The sequence below is a fragment of the Leptodactylus fuscus genome, chromosome 5 (assembly GCF_031893055.1).
Source record: "Leptodactylus fuscus isolate aLepFus1 chromosome 5, aLepFus1.hap2, whole genome shotgun sequence".
Classification (NCBI taxonomy): domain Eukaryota; kingdom Metazoa; phylum Chordata; class Amphibia; order Anura; family Leptodactylidae; genus Leptodactylus; species Leptodactylus fuscus.
Genome location: NC_134269.1, coordinates 187,115,212 through 187,139,069, shown reverse-complemented (window position 1 = coordinate 187,139,069; position 23,858 = coordinate 187,115,212). Strand labels below are relative to the sequence as shown.

The 23,858-nt window shown below is 40.9% G+C and overlaps 1 protein-coding gene across 4 annotated transcripts in view; it reads right to left on the bottom strand.

Moving 5' to 3' along the window:
* Window positions 1-23,858, bottom strand: part of EBF1 (EBF transcription factor 1) — a 315,242-nt gene that overhangs the window by 28,156 nt on the left and 263,228 nt on the right. For all 4 annotated transcript variants that reach the window (XM_075274868.1, XM_075274870.1, XM_075274869.1 and 1 more), the window contains exons 10-11: window positions 21,029-21,155; window positions 2,205-2,293 (exon numbers count right to left, since the gene is read on the bottom strand). In XM_075274868.1, the coding sequence (XP_075130969.1) occupies window positions 2,205-2,293; window positions 21,029-21,155 (216 nt within the window). The remainder of the gene's footprint in view (window positions 1-2,204; window positions 2,294-21,028; window positions 21,156-23,858) is intronic.

Genomic DNA, 23,858 nt, shown 5'->3' with positions numbered 1-23,858 from the left:
TTTATATATACTGTAGCTCACGTCCTCCCACACTATGGCTAGGCAGTACTCCTCTCTACTCCCTCCTGTCAATCCAAACAGCGAAGGCTCATCTCCTGAAGCCAACCCAAATCTTTACATTCCAAGACCCTGTCAGCTGGCTGTAATCCCCGGCTGTAATGGCATGTAATTGTATTATGATGTATAATTCATAAAGCGCTCTCTAAAGACCTTAATGCTTTCAATCACGGGTGCACTCAGACTGACCAAAGATTGTTTTCACAGGGGAGGAAGGGGGGTTGTATAGCATATAGGATGGCGGGATGATAAGAACATGTGTGACAGCAGGTGAAGGAAGGACCCTGCACATTGAGGTGTACAGGACTGTGCGTGCACTGAGGAAACACAGCGGATGTCAGGAGATGTCGTGACATTGTGTGTGTGAGGAGTCTTCAGAGACGTGTAAGGAGAAATGTTATTATTGGCAGCAGGAGTTGTATAGGATCGGGGAAATGATGTAACCCTACCTTCCTCCTAACTGAGGCTAATGATACTTTCATTTACTGGATTAAGGGATTCTTGGGATTGGACATGTCAAAAAATACTGTTCTAATGTTGTATGGACTGCCAAGACGCTCTGCTGGTGTCCAGGCCTCAATTTCCTGGACGGGGATATAGGCCATGGTGTCTTGTGGGGTATGTGTCAGGGTTTATGTTCCCTTTACGCCTTTCACCCTGTTAAAAATAACAATTTTTAAAATATATTTTTTCCTTTCTCTTGCATACATCTGTTTCTTATTCAATACATGTATATAGGTTTTTTTCTTTACCAAGAGGTTTTATAAGATAAGAAAAACCTGACTTTAGTTTTTCAAAACTTTTTTTTTGCAGGATAGATCTATTTTTGCAAAACAAAATAACAAAAACAGCCCCGTATCTGTCCACAAGTTATCAGTGTGTGTGCGGCATAACGCCAACATCATAGACAACCCATGGACTGGTGAGGTACTGTTTTGAGAAGAAAGCAGCCATGTTTTTCTATTCCTGTATGACCCCTTTAAAAATGAATGCAAGAACAATAGTGGACTTTTTAAACACTGTGCACGCTGGTGGCAGATGCGCCAGAATTATTAACAGGCTCAGGCATCTTAAAGGGGTTATCCTGATTCTAGTATTTATTCTCAGACTACAATGGGACAGCGCTGAAGTGCGGCTCCTGGAATGTAAGCAATACTGGGAACAGAACTATTTTGGTGCAGCTGATCTGCATGGATCCCAGGTGTTGGACCCCTGTAGGATAGGCCATCAATATTAGACCCCAGATAACCCCTTTAATAATTCTGGTATGCCATGCGAGGTTCTGTGCACCAGAATTAAAATACACACCAGTCAAGGAATGACTTTAATTTCTGGTATACCATCAAACCATACCATCAAACCATTGTTCTAGCATTAGTTATCCGAAATCTATTGGGCTGAGGTGTTTTGGCCCATCTTGATCCCTACCCCACTCCGTGCCAAGCCCCAAATAAGGACAAAGTGGCGCATTTTAGCGCAAATGACGACACTCCAAGAAAATGTCACTTTTTTGCCATTTTCATAAATTTCTCTCAATAAATCTGTAATGTTCTTTAACATGACCACAAGCTTGTTCATTGCCAAAGTGAGAATGTCGCCTCAGGCGGCACCCTTACCTGACTGCAATGGGGCAGGACGCAGTAAATAGACCTCCTGCAACCAATTGATACGTCATAAAAAGGTTAGATGAAACTCACAACCAAGTAAAAACTAGATTAGATAGGGAAACAGTACAGTGATGGAGACTTCACAGGTGAGCTTGACAGTACAGAGCAAAAATTGGGAGCCAAAAATATGTTTATAGATATGGCTACCATAACTGACAGTGCGAGAATGTTATAGTGTGGTGAGCTGTGATCACATTATGGAATATGTCATTTGGCCACAGCCTATCCACATCAGGCTTGTAGTTTGGGAGGCTGAGGGGCTCTAACATGCCACTTTTCCTTGGTCAGAGAATTTAGATACAGAGCTGGGACCTAAATTGGACCTATGCTCTGGATACTAGCTAGTTTACTTCTGATCTGCTTGTATTTGTGCCATAGAAACAAGTGCGTTCAGTGACACAGTACTTGTATGTAGCTGTTATTGTAGATATCAAATACATCGCTACGCTATCTGTAGACAAACATAATTTCCTCTGTTACCTTCGGAAGCCTTTCTGGGTCCCCCGGATGCCTGGGTATCACTTTCTGCAGCCTCTGAAAGCCATAGTCAATGGTTGGTTCATTGAGAGCTGAAAGAAACAAACAGAGTTCCATTATTTCTATGGCTCTATGAAAACCATTAGTATATTTCACTCAAGGTCAACGTGATGCCAATAAAGTCATTTATTTTAGTAATCTGACCTGTAGATTATGAATATTTTTGGCTTTTCATTAAAAAAAAAATAAAGCTGTGGCACAACAGTGTGGAGTAGCAGATACTATAGCAGCTACTGGCAGTGCTACCAAAACCAGAAGTAGTGTTGCTGCCACCTACATTCTTATTGTTAGTACTTGCACAACCATGGAAGTAAAAACTGCACTGAAAATATGGTTTGATTTTTGTGATGATTATTTTCCACTACATGTGTGTGGAATTATAACACTTCTACATGTACTGTACTATAAAATTGTTGCAGAGTTCTGAGGTTCATCCTTCATCAAAAATCTGTGATGTCTGTATATAGCCCTTAGGCAAGGACTATATGGCAACATGTGTTTTGTGACATAAAGCTGCACAAAAGTCGCATGACAAAAATTTTAGTATATATCTACAGTGTTGCATTGCAACATGTGACATCATACGACTGTGTTACAATGTGATAGTCACAGAAAATCTGAATCTGGATTTTGGTTGTAAGTCGCACGTGACTCTTAAACCATAGACTTTAATGGAAGTTGCATGAGGCCAAATCTCATCTCTAAAAAAGTTACAGGACAGACACACAACTGTTTTAGTTGGCTGTCTTTTGTGAGACTTTTTTTCACACAACACCTATTACCGTGTAGTCCTAACCTGATGCTCTCCCAGCGTAGTTTATAGTGTACATCAAAACGGGGTTTCATCCATAACAGAAAATTTACTGAAGAATTTTTTAAAAAATCTGTTGCAGAATCCAAAAGTTTTCCATGCGGACTCTGTCATGGTTCTTGCTGTGGGTTTAACCATATTTGAAAATCCACAACCTGAACTGATATGCAGCACCACATTGCAGGTCAATTTCCATGAGGATTCTACACAGATTTTGTCTGCAGAATGCAAATTTCTTAAAAATATTCGCCCTGTGTGGACATATTGGATTTGCAGCAGTTGCAATGTGTGAATGGATTTCTGACCAAAGAACTAGAAGTCATGTGATCCTTGAAGTATGAGACCCCTTTAAGAAGTAATGACTGTTCCGATACTTTGGTCTCTCTTTCAGGAGCATAAAGCAGTGTTTCTTTAGGACAATAGGAACGTAGGAGTTACTGCCGCCTCTGCTGGCATGAAGAGGATCCGTGTCACTGACAGCTGATAGAGATCATTTAACTCATCTCCTATTAAACATGATTCCCGGGATTGGCACACACTCTCCCAGTCTCTTTCCCTCCCCGCATTTGTCCATCTATTAAAAAACACAAGCGCTTCAATGAATTCAGTTCTCTCGAATGTAAAAAGGGATTATTAGTGAAATTGTGTGAGATTCTAATTGACCCTGCGGTAATGGAAGGCGTTGTAATATCCCTCCCTAATCTCGCTGCCCCCTCTCCACCGACAGGTAGAGAATTCTCCGTATTTTTTAAAAGGACATTTAAATTGTAAGAGACTGAGTGCAAGAGCGTAATTACACCAATAAAATCCTTTAACTTGTCAACGTGAAAATCTAAATGGCGATCAATCATTTCTGCGAAAGAAATAATCCTTAAAGTCGACTGATTGACAGCTCATACTTTCATATGTAAAAAGAAAAAAAAAAGAGTTAAATAAAAAAAAAAAAAAAAAAGAATGGAAGCGAGGAATATATAAAAAAAAAAAACGTCTCTAGTAAAGTGGCCACAAATCCATTTACAGAATACAATACTTTACATAGGTGAGTAAAAAGCCAATAATTACTTCTGTGAATGCACAGCCATCAAGATAAGTACTGAAAACTTGGCGAAACTTTTTTTTTTGTTGTTTTTACGTAAAATGGTTTTGAAACATTTACTAAGGAATTACACAACGGCTCTGAGTTGTAATTGGCCGGAGACGTGAAGGATGGTTTTGTGTCGGCCTAAGATGGTAGTCATGACTTTTGTGTTTCGTGTTGGGCCTCTTGAGATTTCTTTGTCGATGTAGGGAGTGAGTTTCTCAAATTTTATGTAAAATGGTTTTGAAACGGTTACTACGGAATTACTAGACAACACTAAGTTGTAATTGTATGGGGGGGAGGTTGGTTTTGTGTGGAGTTGACGAGGTAGTCACAACTTTTTGTGGTTTCGCTTGGATCTCTTGATATTGCCTTGTTTACATAGGCTGGAATATTTTTTATTGATGTGTTTGTTAAAAATAACCAAAGTCCATGAAGTTCACTTGATCTCAACACAGCATGAAAAAATGTTCTTACATGGGGCATATACACAGACCTATAGGAAGCATCAAATTGGACTTCCATTTCTGTTTCAGGCTATTGCCGTCCATGTTAGAACAGCCAAGTGCTTGTTTCCCCCTCTATATATTCCCATACTAGACATTTATATATAGACTATCCACAGGATATTCTGTACTTGTCTGATAGATATGCTCCCCATCTCAAAATCACACCTGGTGTGCATGGAAAGGTGGCCACACATTTGCGGATCTCTCCTTGGGTCAATTCCCCACCCGTCCGACAGTGTCGTTCCTCCTGGAGCCCAATACCGATCATTAACACCCAATTGCAAAGACAATGACATCAACAAGGGTTAGACCCAGGGACGTAATTTGGGCAGTCCAGAGAGACTAATTGTACCCCAGCCCAGGAGTCTTAGAAGGCCCATAAAGTGTCTCTTCCCAATATGAGGAGATCAGTACGGTAAACAATACATTATAGTTGGGTAACCTGGTACAGATTTTGCATTTGGACCCAAGAGCTTCAAGCTTTTATGGTATGTATACCCTTGAATATGTTCATAGTGAAGGGGTACAGTGAGTTCAGTACTGCACACCATAACCAGCAGAAGTAAGGGGCAGCATGACTCTCTGTCAGTGGCTGATAAAATAAGAGATGGGGCCAACCTAAGTTGGGCTGCCTATCATGACCCATATTAGATCAAAGCGAAGCCTCTAACGTAGGTATTAGACCCGCTAATGGGGGAAGGGGATTGTATGTAACAAGGTAGTTTGGTTCCCTGAGCTGAACTCCCTTGTGATATGGGCCCATAATAAGTAAATTCAGATCTGAAATAAAATTCTTGAAGACAAAGTACAAAATACAAAATGTTTAGTATTATTTTTTTCTCAGAAACTGCAATGGTTAATTATATTTTAGAAAATATTACCTGTTCCCTCTTCCACAGTACACATTGTATTGTTCCCATTGATTGTCACTAAAGCCACTTTGGGGATTCAGAGAAAACAACCACATTTTGGAGCCATTAAATCCTTCAAAAACTACAAAAGTGATGGTAAGAAAAAATCCTGAAGCCATCAGTCGATGATTATGTTGGCATTTGATAACTGGAAAATGGTGGTGGGGGGGACATTTTTACTCTAAGTCAATTTTAACAGAATAAAAGTAAGGCCTCCCCCTTCCCTGCACTAGAAGAAAGTTTTGCTGTTAAGTTTCAGAATCCATATTGAGTATACACGGCGAGATAAGTGAGCTGAATGCTCAGGAGAAACGGGGGAATCTTTGGAGAGATCAATGAACAATCATTTGGGACTTCTTCTGTGTCATAAAATGCGACAGCGCAGCAATCTGAGAATAGGGAGTGTATCTATCTGTTAATGTGCTCGCTGTGCTGGGAATTCAGCAATAGTTTTCCACTTACTGTGGAATTTGATTTTAGCTACTGCTGCCAATATCTATCTATCTATCTATCTATCTCCTATCTATCTATCTATCTATCTATCTATCTATCTATCTATCTATCTATCTAATCTACTTATCTATCTCCTATCTATCTATCTATCTATCTATCTATCTCCTATCTACTTATCTATCTATCTATCTATCTATCTCCTATCTATCTATCTATCTATCTATCTATCTATCTATCTATCTCCTATCTATCTATCTATCTATCTATCTATCTATCTATCTATCATCTATCTATCTATCTCCTATCTATCTATCTATCTATCTATCTATCTATCTATCTATCTATCTATCTATCCATCTATCTATCTATCTATCTCCTATCTATCTACTTATTTATCTATCTATCTATCTATCTATCTATCTATCTATCTATAATTTTATTAACTATTTATGTTCCTATTCTTTTCTATAATATATATATATATATATATATATATATATATATATATATATATATATATGTCTCTAATTATATTGGCTGCTTGTCTTAACATCTTTTTACTTATTTAATCTATCTATCTATCTATCTATCTATCTATCTATCTATCTATCCATCCATCTATCTATCTATCTCCTATCTATCTACTTATTTATCTATCTATCTATCTATCTATCTATCTATCTATCTATCTATCTATCTATAATTTTATTAACTATTTATGTTCCTATTCTTTTCTATAATATATATATATATATATATATATATATATATATATATGTCTCTAATTATATTGGCTGCTTGTCTTAACATCTTTTTACTTATTTAATCTATCTATCTATCTATCTATCTATCTATCTATCTATCTATTCCACCAATGTATCCATTTACTCTTTTATTATTAACAATTTGCTTTCCATCTGTATCTTTGGTCTATCTTATCTATTTTATGTCTTGCTATATCATACCCTATTAATAGATCTATCTGTTCATATCTATCTGTTTTAGTATCATCTATCTATCTATCTATCTATCTATCTATCTATCTATCTATCTATCTATCTATCTGATCTGATACACCATTTTGGACTGCTGCCTTCTCTTTGGTGGATAATTCTGTGGAGTTGATACCTGGAACTCTGGGCTGAGCAACCATTCTTTTTTTCTGGTGCTGCAGTGGACTCTCTAAAGAATACAGTCCTATGAAAAAGTTTGGGCACCCCTATTAATCTTAATCATTTTTTGTTCTAAATATTTTGGTGTTTGCAACAGCCATTTCAGTTTGACATATCTAATAACTGATGGACACAGTAATATTTCAGGATTGAAATGAGGTTTATTGTACTAACAGAAAATGTGCAATATGCATTAAACCAAAATTTGACCGGTGCAAAAGTATGGGCACCCTTATCATTTTATTGATTTGAATTCCCCTAACTACTTTTTACTGACTTACTGAAGCACAAAATTGGTTTTGTAACCTCAGTGAGCTTTGAACTTCATAGCCAGATGTATCCAATCATAAGAAAAGGTATTTAAGGTGGCCAATTGCAAGTTGATCTCCTATTTGAATCTCCTCTGAAGAGTGGCATCATGGGCTACTCAAAACAACTCTCAAATGATCTGAAAACAAAGATTGTTCAACATAGTTGTTCAGGGGAAGGATACAAAAAGTTGTCTCAGAGATTTAACCTGTCAGTTTCCACTGTGAGGAACATAGTAAAGAAATGGAAGACCACAGGGACAGTTCTTGTTAAGCCCAGAAGTGGCAGGCCAAGAAAAATATCAGAAAGGCAGAGAAGAAGAATGGTGAGAACAGTCAAGGACAATCCACAGACCACCTCCAAAGAGCTGCAGCATCATCTTGCTGCAGATGGTGTCACTGTGCATCGGTCAACTATACAGCGCACTTTGCACAAATAGAAGCTGTATGGGAGAGTGATGAGAAAGAAGCCGTTTCTGCACGTACGCCACAAATAGAGTTGCCTGAGGTATGAAAAAGCACATTTGGACAAGGCAGCTTCATTTTGGAAACAAAAATTGAGTTGTTTGGTTATAAAAAAAGGCGTTATGCATGGCGTCCAAAAAGAAACAGCATTCCAAGAAAAACACATGCTACCCACTGTAAAATTTGGTGGAGGTTCCATCATGCTTTGGGGCTGTGTGGACAATGCCGGCACCGGGAATCTTGTTAAAGTTGAGGGTCGCATGGATTCCACTCAGTATCAGCAGATTCTTGAGAATAATGTTCAAGAATCAGTGACGAAGTTGAAGTTACGCCGGGGATGGATATTTCAGCAAGACAATGATCCAAAACACCGCTCCAAATCCTCAGGCATTCATGCAGAGGAACAATTACAATGTTCTGGAATGGCCATCCCAGTCCCCAGACCTGAATATCATTGAACATCTGTGGGATGATTTGAAGCGGGCTGTCCATGCTCGGCGACCATCTAACTTAACTGAACTTGAATTGTTTGTCCAAAATACCTTTATCCAGGATCCAGGAACTGATTAAAAGCTACAGGAAGCGACTAGAGGCTGTTATCTTTGCAAAAGGAGGATCTACTAAATATTAATGTCACTTTTCTGTTGAGGTGCCCATACTTTTGCACCGGTCAAATTTTGGTTTAATGCATATTGCACATTTTCTGTTAGTACAATAAACCTCATTTCAATCCTGAAATATTACTGTGTCCATCAGTTATTAGATATATCAAACTGAAATGGCTGTTGCAAATACCAAAATATTTAGAACTAAAAATGATTAAGATTAATAGGGGTGCCCAAACTTTTTCATAGGACTGTATCTATCTATCTATCTATCTATCTATCTATCTATCTATCTATCTATCTATCCATCCATCTCTATCTAATGTCTTGCTGTCAGTAAAGTTGATAAAATACAGAGGTCTATCAAGTCGAACCTATCTATCCATCTGTCTACATCTATCTACTTCTATCTATTTCATATCTATTGATCTATTTATCTATCTCATATCAGTTTACTTATCTTCTATCTATCTCCTATCTATCTATCTATCTATCTATCTATCTATCTATCTATCTATCTATCTCCTATGTATACATGTATGTCTGTCTGTCTATCCATTCTATCTATATACTGTTGAGTCTGCCTCCTCCGCCGAATTCCTCTCCCCAGTCACATTTCCTCTTGTAATTGTTCATCACGATTCTGTCTGGGAGTTGTGACAACGGCGGTTATCAGGGACAGGAGTGGAGATGCATGGAGCGTGTGTGATAAACAGGTTTGCGTCCCTCGTACCCCAGCGAGCTCTCTGACACTACTTTTATCATCTCGTTTGTGCTCTGAATGAGCTGAGAGCAGCAATTGCCAGAAAACAGGCAGGCGATAAAGAGCATTGATTTAACACATCTTGTTTTCAATCATGCTCCGATTTTCGTAACTTGCGTCTCTCCTGTTCTCTGCCTCGTTGCTTTTATCTGACGAGCTCAGCCCTTCTCACTGGGAATGAAAAGGTCGCCCAATAAGACATGGTTTGCTGAAACCAGAACGCTCGGCAGGGAAAGTATTTTAGATAAACACTGTCAGACAGAGAGGGGGTGAATTGCAGCAGCACAATTGCTGAGCGACAATACATATTACTCTGTTCTGAGCGGGTAACAAGCTTGTGATGGTTTACTGGCTCCCAGCAAGGCGTATAGTCCCTGAAAGATTATCTACAGAATAAATGTATTTCTTGGTTGTGGTTCCACCTCTGAAGATATAACACCTTGCAGTCTCTCTCCTTGCAAGGAGTGTAACTTTCTTTTGTCACCATGTAATAATATTTTCTCATGCAATATTACGAAGAAATAATTCTGAACCAAGGTTCAACGCTTATTCTTTAAAGGTTTCCAGATTGTTGCCCTTTAAAGGGTCTTCCGTCTAACAACACCTATCTCCTAGTCACAGTTATCTCTTACACTTACGGTACATATATCCGACCAAAGGGGACACCAGTGATTACGAGATTGGGGGACCCCCAACTCCCATGTATGAATGGAGCAGTAGTGCTCATATTTAATGACTGGTCCACTGGGATCATCAGTATTCATAAGCTTGAGGTTCCCTAAGTGTTCTTTTGAATGGAACAGTAGTGCTCAAATATAACAACTGCTCCACTGAGACCACCGATAATTGCAAAATTGGGGGTCCCCCATATGAATGGAGCAGTAGTGCTCATATACAATGACTGCTCCACTAGATCCACCAGCAATCACATGACTGGAGGTCCACCGTGTTTCCTTTACGAATTGAATAGTAGTACTCATATATTACGACTGCTCCACTATATCCACCAGCAATCACATGACTGTGGGTCCTTCGAGTTCCCTTTATGAATGGAATAATAGTGCTCATAATATTACGACTGCTCCACTAGGGCCACCAGGAATCACAAGTATGGAAGTCCCCCAAGTTCCTGTATGAATGGAAGAGTAGTGCTCATATATAATGACAGTTCCACTGGGACCAATAGCAATCACAAGATTTGGGTTCCCCCGAGTCTTCTGTGTGAATGGAGCAGTAATGGTCACATGTAATGACTCTTCCACTGGGACTACATGATGTTATGAGATCCATCAGTTCCATAGAAGCAAATAGTGTGGTTGCGACCCATGCAATCTACTGCTCATTCACAAGGGTCTTGGTGACCCCCAATCTTATGATTGTTAGGGATGCCAGTGGTTGGACCAGACACATATCAATAGGGGTAAATCCCTTTATGGTGAGTACAATGCTTTGATGTAATGCCAACTATAGATGTCACCTAAGGCTGAATTCACACTACATAAACTGTGTATGTTAAGTGATATCAAAAGTGGGTTCTCCATGATTGATGGACTGCACCTTTCCTATGACTGTAGATCAAACAGTATTGGATTTTGGGCAATTGTCCTATTGCAGGTCAATCATGAGATATAATGTCACAGCATTAACCCCACCTTTACATTTAAAGGGGTTGTCCAGGAATTTTTAATTTATGGCCCATCCCAAGGATAAATGTGTGATCAGTGGGCGAGAGAGTGATATGTGCATGGATCATGTGCATAAGGTTTGTTGTGATGCCCTTGCATAGTCGACTGCCATAGGTTAAAAATTCCCGGAAACCCCTATACTTAGTATAGTCAGTAGAATCAGTGTGTGTCATCAGATATCAAGATACTTAAACCATTTATGTTTCTTTAGTTTAGGGATCAACAACCTTCGGAACTCCAGTTGTTGTGGAACTACAACTTCCAGCATTCTCCATTTATTTCCATGGGCAGCTCAAAGAAGAAGGTTACCTCAAAGACATAAGTGTCAATTCAACTCTGCGACATCATATGAAACATAGAAAGCGTTCACACCTGCCACCCATTCGTGACAACAGCTATGTGGTCTCCTGTCCCCCCTTCTGCGTCCTCCAGGCCTGGTGATATATAATGGTCTGATGTCGGAGCCTCTGTAACACGAGGAAGCATCTTCCACAGTTTCCTGATTATATTAGCATTGATTTCTGATTCCTGGATCTCATCTCCCCCAGAACGGAGCGCAGAGCAGACACTTAAAAGCCAAATAATCAGAAGTAATGCTTCTGAGGTTTAAAGTGGAAGACTGACACAATATATCGGGCCTTTGAAAGTGTCTGCGTGCCGGTGAGAATACACATGCTAGAGACACATGTAATAGCGGGTATAATTCCTTGTCTGCACACCTTGTTTAACCCCTCGGCACTGGCACCAAGCTGGATAAGTGGAAGTCTGGGTGTCTGCCTGTGTTAGCCGGGTCCTCAATTACCCAAACTTACTAATCAGCTCTCATACCGTCTGACGTGAAATCATTAAACCGTCATCTTCAGCTTTGTTCCTAGAAACATATGAAGCGCCAATTTATCTGACTTTATATGCTACGTGTTTAGTACTTGTACTTCCTCCCTGCTGCAAACAGTTTACTAGTACTTCTTCCCTGCCGCATTGAGCTACCAATTGCTTTACATATTAGTATTTAGTGCCAAGATGATCTAAATTGTGTTAAAATTTCATTAATCTGTCATTCAGTAGTCCAGAAATTTTTCCAATGTAAATAATCTGGAATTTTCCAAGACAAGAAGCAGCGGAAACCAATTATAAGACGTCTGTAATTAAAAACAAAGTGATAGCAGCAAATTTGATGTCATCATTTTCTTGTTGGCCGTCATCCTGGAGTCTCTGTAATGTTACAAGGACGGTATGTTTTATGTTCTAATCTATGAGAGTCTGATAATCCAAAACATTTCATAATCTGGCACCTAATATGCTCCTTTAATGTGTCAATAAAGGAATTATATTTTATATTGTAATGACTTGGTATCCGACCAACACAACATCTGCAAGGAGTTTTTGTATTTTCTTCTTGTACTTCTGTACTGTGTGTATTTCCTGCTGTCATACAAGTCAACTTTTACAAAAATGCTTTTGGCACCAGCAATTTTTTGTTACTTTTTACATGAATATGCCCCTTTTTGTTGTCCCTTTTTGTTCTTATGACGCTGGGTTCACACTAGCACCCCGGAGTCCGTTCTGAGCTTTCCGTCTTCTGCATGCAGAAGACAGAAAGCTGTCAGACCGGGTCCGGCCGTGAGCGCCAGTGAGTGTTTTATGCTCTCCACCGTGAAACCGTTTTTTTAAAACCGGACAAAGAGTACTGCATGTCCGACTCTGTGTCCGATTTAAAAAAAAAACGCTCACGGCCGGACATCTTTCAAACCCATTCAAATGAATGGGTTTGAAAGAGTCCTGCAGGTTTCCGTTTCCTGCTCAGTTTTGTGCAGGAAACGGAAACCTGCATGAACAGAGACCGGGCGCAGATGTGAACGAGCCCTGACATGCTACCTTTGTATGCTATGGCAGCACTGCCTGAATGTGTCTTTGAGGCCGGATCCCCACGTGGCCTAAACATGGAAAAAACGTGTTTCTGTATGGTTTTTCCCGCAGTGCTTTTATGCTGCAGCCTGCTACATGAAGCCTTGGCCTGAATGTGTCTCCAACTGAGTCTGATGATGCAGTATTAGGGTCACCATACTCAGGAAACTGGGTGACTCCGGAAGTCTTCTGCGGTGCCTGAGAGACCAACTCTTCCAGGATTCCAGTAGGTCCCCCTTTTCCCAGAAGCCTTCTGGATGTTGGCAGGAGGGTTGGCCATTATGCCTCTTGTACTCCAAAAATATATTCAAGATATATTCAATTGGCCCTAGAGTGTTAATGTACAGTATGTAGAGAGATTTAATAAGCAAAATTCACCAGAATTCTGACATAATTTGCACCAAATCTGTCTGACAGTTTTAGACACTTTTATGACTTTTACAAAAAAGGGGCATGGTTTTACGAGAAAGGGCCTAAATTATGCACCAAATTTTGGTGCATTTTTCTGACATACAGTAAACTAACTAATAAGAGGTGTAAAGTTAGACTAGACCTTCTTATAATGCAAAATATTTATCAAACAGCTAAATTTGGAGTTGAATTTTGACCACTTGACCTGTCCAAATTTCACCCCTCCAGGTGGAATTTTCCACTTCCGATAACTTCAATGGGAGTTAGGCCAGTTGCAGATGATCATGTGCAACCGACCTGCTGTGAATTAAAAGCACAGGTCGCACACGTGGATTTTCCGCGTGTGCCACCCATGCATGGGCCAGCATAGGAATAGGAACCACGGAAGCAAGGGCCGCAAAATAGGACAGTAATAGGATCTGTTCTATATTTTGCGGCCCAAACTGTTGGATCGTGAAATTCATGGTCGTGTGTACGGGCCCATAGCATTGAACTGGTCAATATGCTATCCGTGAAATACATGGATAACACACTGAACACAGCCACGGTCATCTGCAACCAGCCTTATGATGCGGAATTTACCTGAAGATAAAGGACGACTCCCATTGAAATTAATGGAAGCTAGTTTCAGGTGGAATTTGGAGCTGATAGTGCCAAATTCCATTGTGTGAACATATCCTTAGACTGTCTAGTCTAAGATTCCATTGTCTAATACCAGTTCTAGTTAATCTGCCTAATTTATCAAAACAATAGTAAAACTGTCTTTGCTACCCAAAGCAACCAATAGGGGCCTGGCTTTCATTTGTTGAAATGATCTGGAAAAATGAAAGCTGGGCTCTGATTATATAGATAAGTATGGGGCCCCATAGTAAAATTTGGTATGGCAGCGCCACATCTGCACATCTGTCTATGGGATATGTTGGGTATTACAGCAGAATGGGGTTGTCTTGCTATACTACTTAAACCCTGTGGACAGGTGTGGCATTGTCTGGCATCAGAAGGAAGCGGGCATGTTTTTCTTAACCCTTTAAAGCATAGTTGTCTACTTTCCTGGACAATCCAGGAGGCTCCTAAAAACAAGGGTCACCTCCTAGACTCAAAAGTGTGGGCAAGTACCCAAGGCCTGGTGGTATACTCCTGCATTTACTGGATTGGAAGTCACGTTATTTGCGATGTAGGCTCTTTATATGCAGTAACGTTCTAAAAAAGAGCTTATGTCACAAAAAGTGGCATGTAGAGGCCCAAAAGGGATCGTTTTGATGACCAAAGGGGGCATTGCAGTCCATAGGGTGCATGGCCTTACCCAAACATCACACATGGAAGGTACTATTCTGTCAGACCTTGGATTCTAAATCTTGGAAAGTATGCTTTAAAGCGGTGTTTCCATATTAAACATTTATGATAGCCACAGGCTAAAGAGGTGGATCCCATCTTTGGACCTATCTCAAGAACAGGGGTCCCCTGAGAACGAAGAAGTGGCCGCGCATGCGCAATTCTCTCCATTTATATCTATAGGAGTTCAGGTGGAAAGGTATGAGATGAAAATACTACTTTAGACTGGGTTCACACAGGATTTTTTGGGCCGGATTTTGACGCGGAATCAATGGGATCCGGTCATTTCCTTTTTCCACGAGCGGTTTGTTCCTGTTCATGGAAAAAAGAAGCAAGCTGCCCTTTCTTCAGGCAGATTTTATGGCTGATTCAGGGATGTCCGCTTCGCGACACCTCCCTCCCGACTAGGCCAATTCATTTGGGTCTAGTCTGGAGCGGAATGCCGCAACTGGATAGCGGTGCATCGGCATCCAGTCGCGGCTAGCCGTTTTTTGGACCGGAATCTGAGGCGGCCTCCTCGTCAAATTCTGGTCCAAAAAACTCATGTGTGAACCCAGCCTTACAGAATGTACTACTACAAACACATAAGGAAGGTCCTAAAAATACGCAAAAACATATAAAACATTTACAGAAACCCAAAGTTAAAATGATAATTGTGGTCCAAGTGGTTGCCATGGACAAAGCCATCATTTTCATTTGCACCAGTCTTTTTACTAGTGCGTATAAAGGGAAAGGTACGTGGCATCTCTATGGTGAGAGTAATTCTTTCGACCCAGGAAGAAAAGGGCTGAACAGTTATATCACACAACAGCAGTCAGCAAAAAAAAAAAAAAAATAACAGATTGAGGCCATTTTCTAGTCATGTAGTAGAAGCCTCTTCAGATGACGTCCCTATATCTCAGAATGCGGCAGACAGATGTACACGCTGTGACACAGACAACTCTCCAGGCAGTTAGATGTTTTATCCCCGCCATTTAGCAGAAAGCAGAAGTGAGAAGTGGTAAAACCTTTAATAAACTCAGGGCAGCCACATTCTGCAAGAAAAGGGGCAGCTGGGAGCCGACAGACAGGGACCAAACGCCAGATTGTAACCGTTTTATTGCTTTCTCTCCTCATAAATTTCACATTTTGGAAGTTAAGTGTAGATTGAGGTTTGTGGCTTGTTTAGAAAAGGAACCAAATTTGGTTTTTTAAGTTTTCAACCTGCGACTAAAAGCGGCAGCTGTGTCTTTGACACTTGTAAAGGGCCGGTCCTGATTTGTGAGCGTTGTAGCTCCGGTGCTAGAGGAGAATTGGTCCAAAGTGCCTGGTTAGGAAACAGCTGCAGATTTCAGGCGAGCGATGGAGGAGAGAAGGAAAGCCAGGTGGACCAGGTAGCAAAATGCTTGAGGACTACAATGGGCACCAAATAAGAAGTTACAAGGAATATTAGAAGCCTTTTTTTGTGGTGGCATACAACTATACTAAAAGAAATTTTGGAAGGAACATTTGTAAATTATTCTAGATGGAGGCATCTTGGTGCCCCACCTGAAGATATTCTCTAGAACAAAAAATTTCCTAGGTGTGAACAAAAGAATAAAAATTCAATCTTCTTTCTCGTGTTCATTGATGACAACATGCCCCAGTTCTGGACAAACCCTGTAGTTTATAATATACCCTTGGCCCACTTTCTCATAATGTGATACTTCAGGAAAATGAAGACCTGCTTAGGTTGACAGCTTCCATAGTGATGGGTCCAACCAGGGTCCCACAATTTCCATGTTAGGATCATATAAAGGGGAAATTTACAATATCATCTACACAGACGTGTAACTTGAAGCTCCTGGTCTCCAATGAAATGTCTGTAATGGGGTCCATACCTACCTTGTGCCATTTAGAATACTGGTATATTTTCTGCAACAGAGAAAACTTTTGGGCCTTATCAGGGTCCAGGGCTCAGTAGCTACTGCTATCTCTGCACCCCCTATGAATACTCTACTGCATCTATGCCAGTTCATATTTGTGCAAAAGATGTGTCACTTTGTTCTTTCTCTAAACTTGTCGCTTTTTAAGAAAGCTGATGGAGTGGACCAGGGTGGGGACACCTCAGCCTGACAGATTTACTATAAGGCTAAGGCCCCATGGGCCGTATCCGCAGCACTAAAGCTCTGTGGGAAGAACCACTGCGTGAACGCATTGCAGTTCTTTCCGCAGCGCTTTTAAGAGAAAATTCAGAGTTTTCCTCTGCGGACTTTCTCTTAACATTATATCTACGGGAAAGCTGCCGGCGTTTCTGTAGATATAATTGACATGCTGCGATTTGCAAAGCCGCAACGGCTTTGCAAATCGCAGTGTGTCCGCACTGCGATCTTTTCCGCAAAGTGGGGATGGGATTCGCATGAATCCCATCCACTTTGCCTGCACTGTACAACGCCGTGATTTTTCCCGCAGCGTCTCTGTGGCAGGAAAATCGCGGCGTTTGCGTCCCGTAGGGCCCCAGCCTAAGTCACACCAGAAAACCAGTGTGAGCTATACCTTAAATCTATGCCAGTCCCTCAATTTTACGACACGGGAGCATCTTTATAATTCTGATGATTGGCATAGAAAATGCCAGTCTTAATAAATTTAAATGAATCTTTTTACCACCCTTGGATGAAAAAGCTACATTTTCATAATCACTCTAGGCAAGGTTTAGTACCAGACAAAACCTGGTTAGGTTCCAGAGCCTACTGGGCTTTGGGAACCCACAGAGATCAGGAAAAATACACTCTATGCTTATCAAGGTAGACAGGAGACCCGTGGACACCAATACAGAAGCAGATATGGAGTCTGTATGTTCTCCCAATTGAGTCTGTATGTCTTAACAATTTACATTGAATCTGTATGTTCTTCCAAATCTACATGGAGTCTGTATATTCTCCCATTTTGAATAGAAACTCTGTATTCTACCAAATCTACATGGAATCTCTAGGTTCTCCCAATTTACATGGAGTCTGTCCATTATCCTAGTTTATTTTCGGTGCACCAATATCTTCCCAAGTTCCAAAAGCATTCATTGGTTTGGATAGGAGGAAGGGAATGTAAAGTTTATAGCCGACTATACCTGCAGAAGAATGACACCTATAATTTGAGTGGTTGCAATTGGCGATTGTACAGTTGGTCAAATTCTCAAACAAGAGCCAAACGCGTATTTAACTGGTGCCAACCTTCAATTATTCATTGACCCTTGTGAAAGGCCAGGTCTCCTCTGGAGTGATGGACACATATTCCAGGGGGCTTCATCCACTGGGAAATCGCTGTTAGGATGTCAGTGGTATAATTACCCCTATGTCAAGTCAGGAAGGATGAAAAAGGAGCCGTCCTGTCACAGTGGGAAGGTGACAGTGAGTTTGGCCATGGCTGCTTCGGATCTGTTTCCTATTTCTTGGTCAGAGGCTGCGATCCTTCCTTCCACCCCCCTCTCCACCTCCTTCTGAGCGCTGCGGTGTCCATGTAACAAGACCATGGAGCCAAGAGCTAATGAGAAGAAGAACGTGTGCTTCTGTCCTCTGGATCAATACACACAGCAGCACGCACCAGACACCCCCCCTTCCACTGCTTCATTTTTCTTCTTCCTACAGATGAGTCGTGTTATTATTTTCACGGGGTCGATATCCCTACAACCTTTTTTTTATTATTTTATCCGCTGCTCTATAAATTTTCTGATTACTTTAAAGAGTGGGGGACTCAGGTTAAGGCTCTAATTCATGTGGCATAGCAAAAAAAAAATAAAATACTAAGCCCAACACAAAAAAAACCCAAGGTGAAAGATATTAACCCTTGTATTACATTAGGAAACTTTTGTCAAGTCTGAAGCATCTATCCATTAAAATCTTACTTTAATTTTGTAACATGAACTTAGTGGTCAGAGGCATTTTGGACTTACCGTGGGTGATTGTGACCATATATACAAAAAATAAAGGAGTATTCTGGGTTTGACGAATGCACTGAAAAGTTATACAACTTTCAAATATACTTTGTATGTCAATTTGTGACACTTTTGAAGATTTTATGTAGCAGAGGGGTTTCACGTCCTTCTCAGATACCAATACATGGGGATACAACTGGTTAAATTTTTGAATGTTGCATGTTTTATAGCTAAGCCCAAGACATTGCTCTGTCCCTGGTCGGTCACTTTGCAGTCCTTGCATGGTGCCCATGTAGTTTCATCACCTCAGATTACACCTAGTACACAACCACAACTGGTCCTCCCAATTCAAGTACTGACCCCAATACATTGTACTCACCTAAGATTGGCCCTAAACCAAGAACAGAGGCTTAACTCGAAGCTCCTGGACCCCAGTGCCAAATCTGTACCAGGCCCTCATCTATAATGTATTGTTTATAACAGTGGTCTCCTAATATTAGGAAGAAAAAAACCTTATGGGTTCCCAAAGGCTCACCCCCTACTCCACCTTGCACCTTTACTGGAAATTGCCATAATACAACATGCTTTAATATTATAAGGGTATGTTCACGAGAAGAATATGGTCAGGCAGAAAAAAAAATTGAAGCCGATTTTTAAAATCCTCTCCAAAATCTTAAAAAAAACCCAACTCTGCCTCCTATTCATTTCAATGGGAGTTTCAGGCAGAATATCCCAGAACAAGGAGGGTGTTCCTTTTTTGATAGTTGAAAAAATCTGTCTGATTTGGAATTTTAAGGTGGAATCTGTCTCAAAATCAGCCTCAAATTATGAACATATCAAGGGTTATTGTCTTTGGACAATCACTACTTAGAATCTTTCTTTGATGAAAAGCTGATCTCAAAGTGTCCCCCTGCTGGGACCTTCACAGATCAGATCAGATGAAATCTGTGGGGAAACCAGGCGGCAGTAAGTGTTGTATTTCCCTGCAGCGACACCACAGGTTACAACAAGTATTACACAGTGTTCATTCAAATCAATCGTTTGTCCGTGAATGGCAGGGTAGAAAGCGAAGAGATGTTCTTACTGTAGAGGTCTGGACAAATGACCCTGAACCAGGGGCTCTCCTCTATGAACTCTGAATTCTCTAATAAGGTTAACAAAATTGTTTACCACGTGGACAATTCCTTTTAATTGCAAATATATGCTCTTGTGTGATCTAACTATAGCGCCAAAAGCTATGAATGCCATATTTTGTCTCTGATCATTAATAATACTTATGACGCATCTTCAGGGCAGGGAGAGACAATATAGTGACTTCACGGTCTCGGCACAGTCTCCTAGACAGTTACTGGCAATGGGTTTATTCTCTCCTGAGTCTTCTCGCTCAGATGATGAATGAAGTTTCTGCATTGGGCTGTTATTGGCTTTGGGTTTGTCGATATGTTTGTGTTGGACTCAGCTCCTCTATGATTGATCTCTATTTCCTGGCTGATCAGTTATTAAGAGGGAACAGCCAGGGGCAGATCGAGGTAGATACAGAACAAGAGCTGCTAACTAGTCTATCTATAGATAGCTGTAATGTATTATGGACGGATTGTCTGCCCACAGTGACCATTGTATACACAGCTGTTCATTTGCAAGTCATGTGAATGGGACGTAAACCATCATTATTGGTTTATAGTACAGTATATCTGTATTTCTGTGAATATTGTCAGATATTAGAGCCACTTTAAAGAGGCCAGATGTGAAAAGTCCAATGTGAAAAAGTCCATTATAATTGGTGTTTTGTTTATCCAAACCTGTTCAGCCATTCTAAAGATATAAGGCCTTTTAATGTTAATGCAAATTATGGTCTACAAGCCAAGTGGGCAGGAACACTGCATGACATACAACACACCCCCAGAGAAACCACAGTGTGACCACCCACATGGCTATTCCTACCAGGAATTTATTTTTTAAAAAAAGACAACTGGGTGGTCCTATTACTGTTTTCAAATGGGCATGTCCTTATACAGTCTGACAGTGTTAGACTGTATAAGGACATAACCCCAACTGGAAACACCCAGCTGTCAATGTGTTCCATAAATTTCTAGGAGGAATAATTGAGTAACAGAAAATTATAAAGAAAAATTCTCCACAACTGTGATGTTACGGTGGATACAATTAATTACTATAACAGAATTGTCAGATTGCTGGGGGTTTGACTGCCCAAACCCACAGCATTGAGGACAACGGAAGGGAGGGGGGAATCAAAAGTCACCCCCTACCTCGTCCTTGTATTCACTCCATCCACTGCTATGCAACTGCCAAAGATTCAGTCCCCAGTTTACCTTATCACTGAGACCCCCAGCAATCTGACACTTATTCCCTATCCTGTAGACAGAGGATAAGTGCCCTTAATAATACAACCCCTTTAAAATAATTTCCCTCCCAAGCGCAGATATAAGACAAACACTATATACATGACGCATACCTGTGTATATGAATCTCCCAGGTGTTCCTTTGCAGAACTGCTTGGATTTGTAGGATAATGTAACTTCTACCACTCCTGGGATATGTCGGGGAGGGGTCTGTACGCGGATGGCATGAGGTGTGATTAACTGCAGAAACAAAGCAAATTACAATAAACCAATGAAGGGATAGTTGTATGTTTCCAAGTCTCAGCTAACATCTCGGTGACACATCTTTATAAACAAAGGCACAATAGATGCAATTAACTTGTCAGTGTTTCTATGTAACACGTGGGAGATGATGACAATGTACCTCCGGCACACGTGGTACTGATACAGCGCGCTTTAGTGGCGTTCTAACTTTATCTCAATGCTCAAAGTTGAATAATTGGTCGTAAAGCGAATGATAAAAAATTGTATGACCAGAGCCAAATGTTTGCTCTTAAAATGAATGTCCACCTTTATACACCATGTCATTTTTAGATACAAAATTCCATCCTGATTAATTTCTTAATTTATCCTTATAATTTGGGGGGGGGGGGCTCTGTTTTTTTGGATACAGAGTCCCAAATCCTCTGCAGAGACATAGGGTTAAGTGATAACATTTTGGCTTCACCAGAGAGAGTTTAAGACTACTTCATACAATAGAGTTCATTTGTGTAAACAGTATACAGTAAACTCCTCAGCTCCCTCCAGTGGTGACTTCATGCTACTATGCAAAGGATTACCAAGACATAGCTCTGAAACTAAATTACGAAAATATTCAGCTCAGAATTTTGGACAGACAGAAATAGCAAACGTTAACTTAGGGCTCGTTCACATCTACGCCCGGTGTCCGTACTGCAGGTTTCCATTTCCTGCACAAAACAGAGGCAAGATACGGAAACCTGCAGGAGTCTTTCTCACCGATTCATTTGAATGGGTGAGAAAGCTGTCCGGCCGTGAGCGGCGGTGAGCGTTTTATGCTCTCTGCCGTGAAACCGGGTTTCGCGGCGGAGAGCATAAAACGCTCACGGCCGCTCACGGCCGGACCCGGTCTGTGGTTTCCGTCTTCTTGCATGCAGAAGATGGAAAGCACAGAACAGAGAACAGAACGCAGGTGTGAACCTAGCGTCAGTGTGACCACTCCTTGGTGAAGCAGTCCTGGAAGTGATGATATGGCCCTTGCAATGCCCAAATCTCAACATCATCCAGTTTGTCTGGGATTGCATGAAGAAACAGACCGATTGGTGAAAGCCTACATCCACAGAAGATTTGTGCTTAGTTTTCGAGATGGTGGGAACAACCTCCCGGCCAACTACCTTCCAAAACTACCAAAAAGAATTGATGGAAGACAAAGTGCAAAGGTCACACCAAATATTGATGAGATTTAGTTTTCTCTTTTGTTCATTCACTTAATTTTGGTAATTGATAAGAAATACATTATTAACACTGCTTACTTTGCAGCATTTTTCCTTACCTGCCTACAACTTTTACTCGCACATGATATAAATAGGAAGAGGGAAAGAGGGGAGAGGGGAAGAGGGGGACAAGCTCTTTCTAGACAGGAACATAACTATCAGTGGGCGGACATTTAGGAGATCCATAAGTCTCAGTATTAGACCAGCTATGGAATTTTCTACAATTGTCCAACGTTTGAGTAGGAATGCTTTAGTGACAAAGGGCCTGACTTTGTACCATGCAGCAGAGTATGTTGGCGCCATATGCATAAATCTTCACTTAAAGGTGTATAAAGCATAACTATGATGGTCCTTTTAGAGCCCAGTAAAAGGTGTCAGCTAATAAAATATACACGGTGAAATCTAACAGCGAGAGGGACAAAGTGTGAGAATTGCAGAGAGATGAATCTCAAGTTTCACAGCAAAGAACAAGCTGGCAGCGAGGATTGCAACCACATGTGAAACAGGATAGGTAGGGGGTCAGCAGAAGCCAGGAAAACCCAAATGTATCAATTAGCCCACATCTCCTGCTCTTCTCGCCCCTAAAACGTCAGGAATCCAGTGCTCTGAATCTCATTAGCCGCGTCCTTTTTTTGTAATAAATGTATCAGAGCCGCGACCCCAACACGTGTAGTGTGTCGGATAACAATGGCGCTCAAATCCCAGGAATTGTAAGGAGTTTCCTTGTTAGGAGGCTTTTTATGCTGTAAAGCTCTCTGTAATATCGGATTTTTGCACTTTGCCTCCCGGTTATATCAGAACTGCTCCCTTGCTGTCTTCACACGCCTCGCGCAGAGCTGGGTATTGTCCTGCCGGGTGGGGATTTCTGAATGGAAACCTGACAAAGATTTCACACTGACTAGGAACACAAGGCGATTCCCTCTTTGCGGCAAGAAGAGACAATTATCATCTGTACTATTCTTATACAATTTCTATGTCGTCCTCCAAAACGTTTTTTTTTCTTACTTTAAAAATTTGGTTTTAAAGAGACAATGGGTTAAAGTTTTTAGCTTTTGTCACCCATGTTATAGGTAACTTTATCTACAAGTTGTGAATAGCTACTATATGTTTAGCTATTCGCGCTATCTGCTTAGTCCCATCATTCATTGTGATGAGCAGGGGTGCCAGTAGGCTCTGAAGATACACCATGGGGTACCGTCTAGAGCAGACCTGGGCAATGTATGGCCCGTGGGCTACATCCAGCCCTCTCACTGCTTCTATCCGGCCCGCATAGCTAGTGGAAGTTTTTTCAAGGACCTGTGATGATGTCATCACAGCCAATCACCAGGATAGGCTATGACTCGTTAGTGGGCAGAGCCACATGGGTCTGTGTGTTTGATGCAAGCTGCCGGCAATGGAGGCTGCTGGATGATAAAGAGAGAAGAGACAGCATGTGTGAGCAAGAGGGGGGACT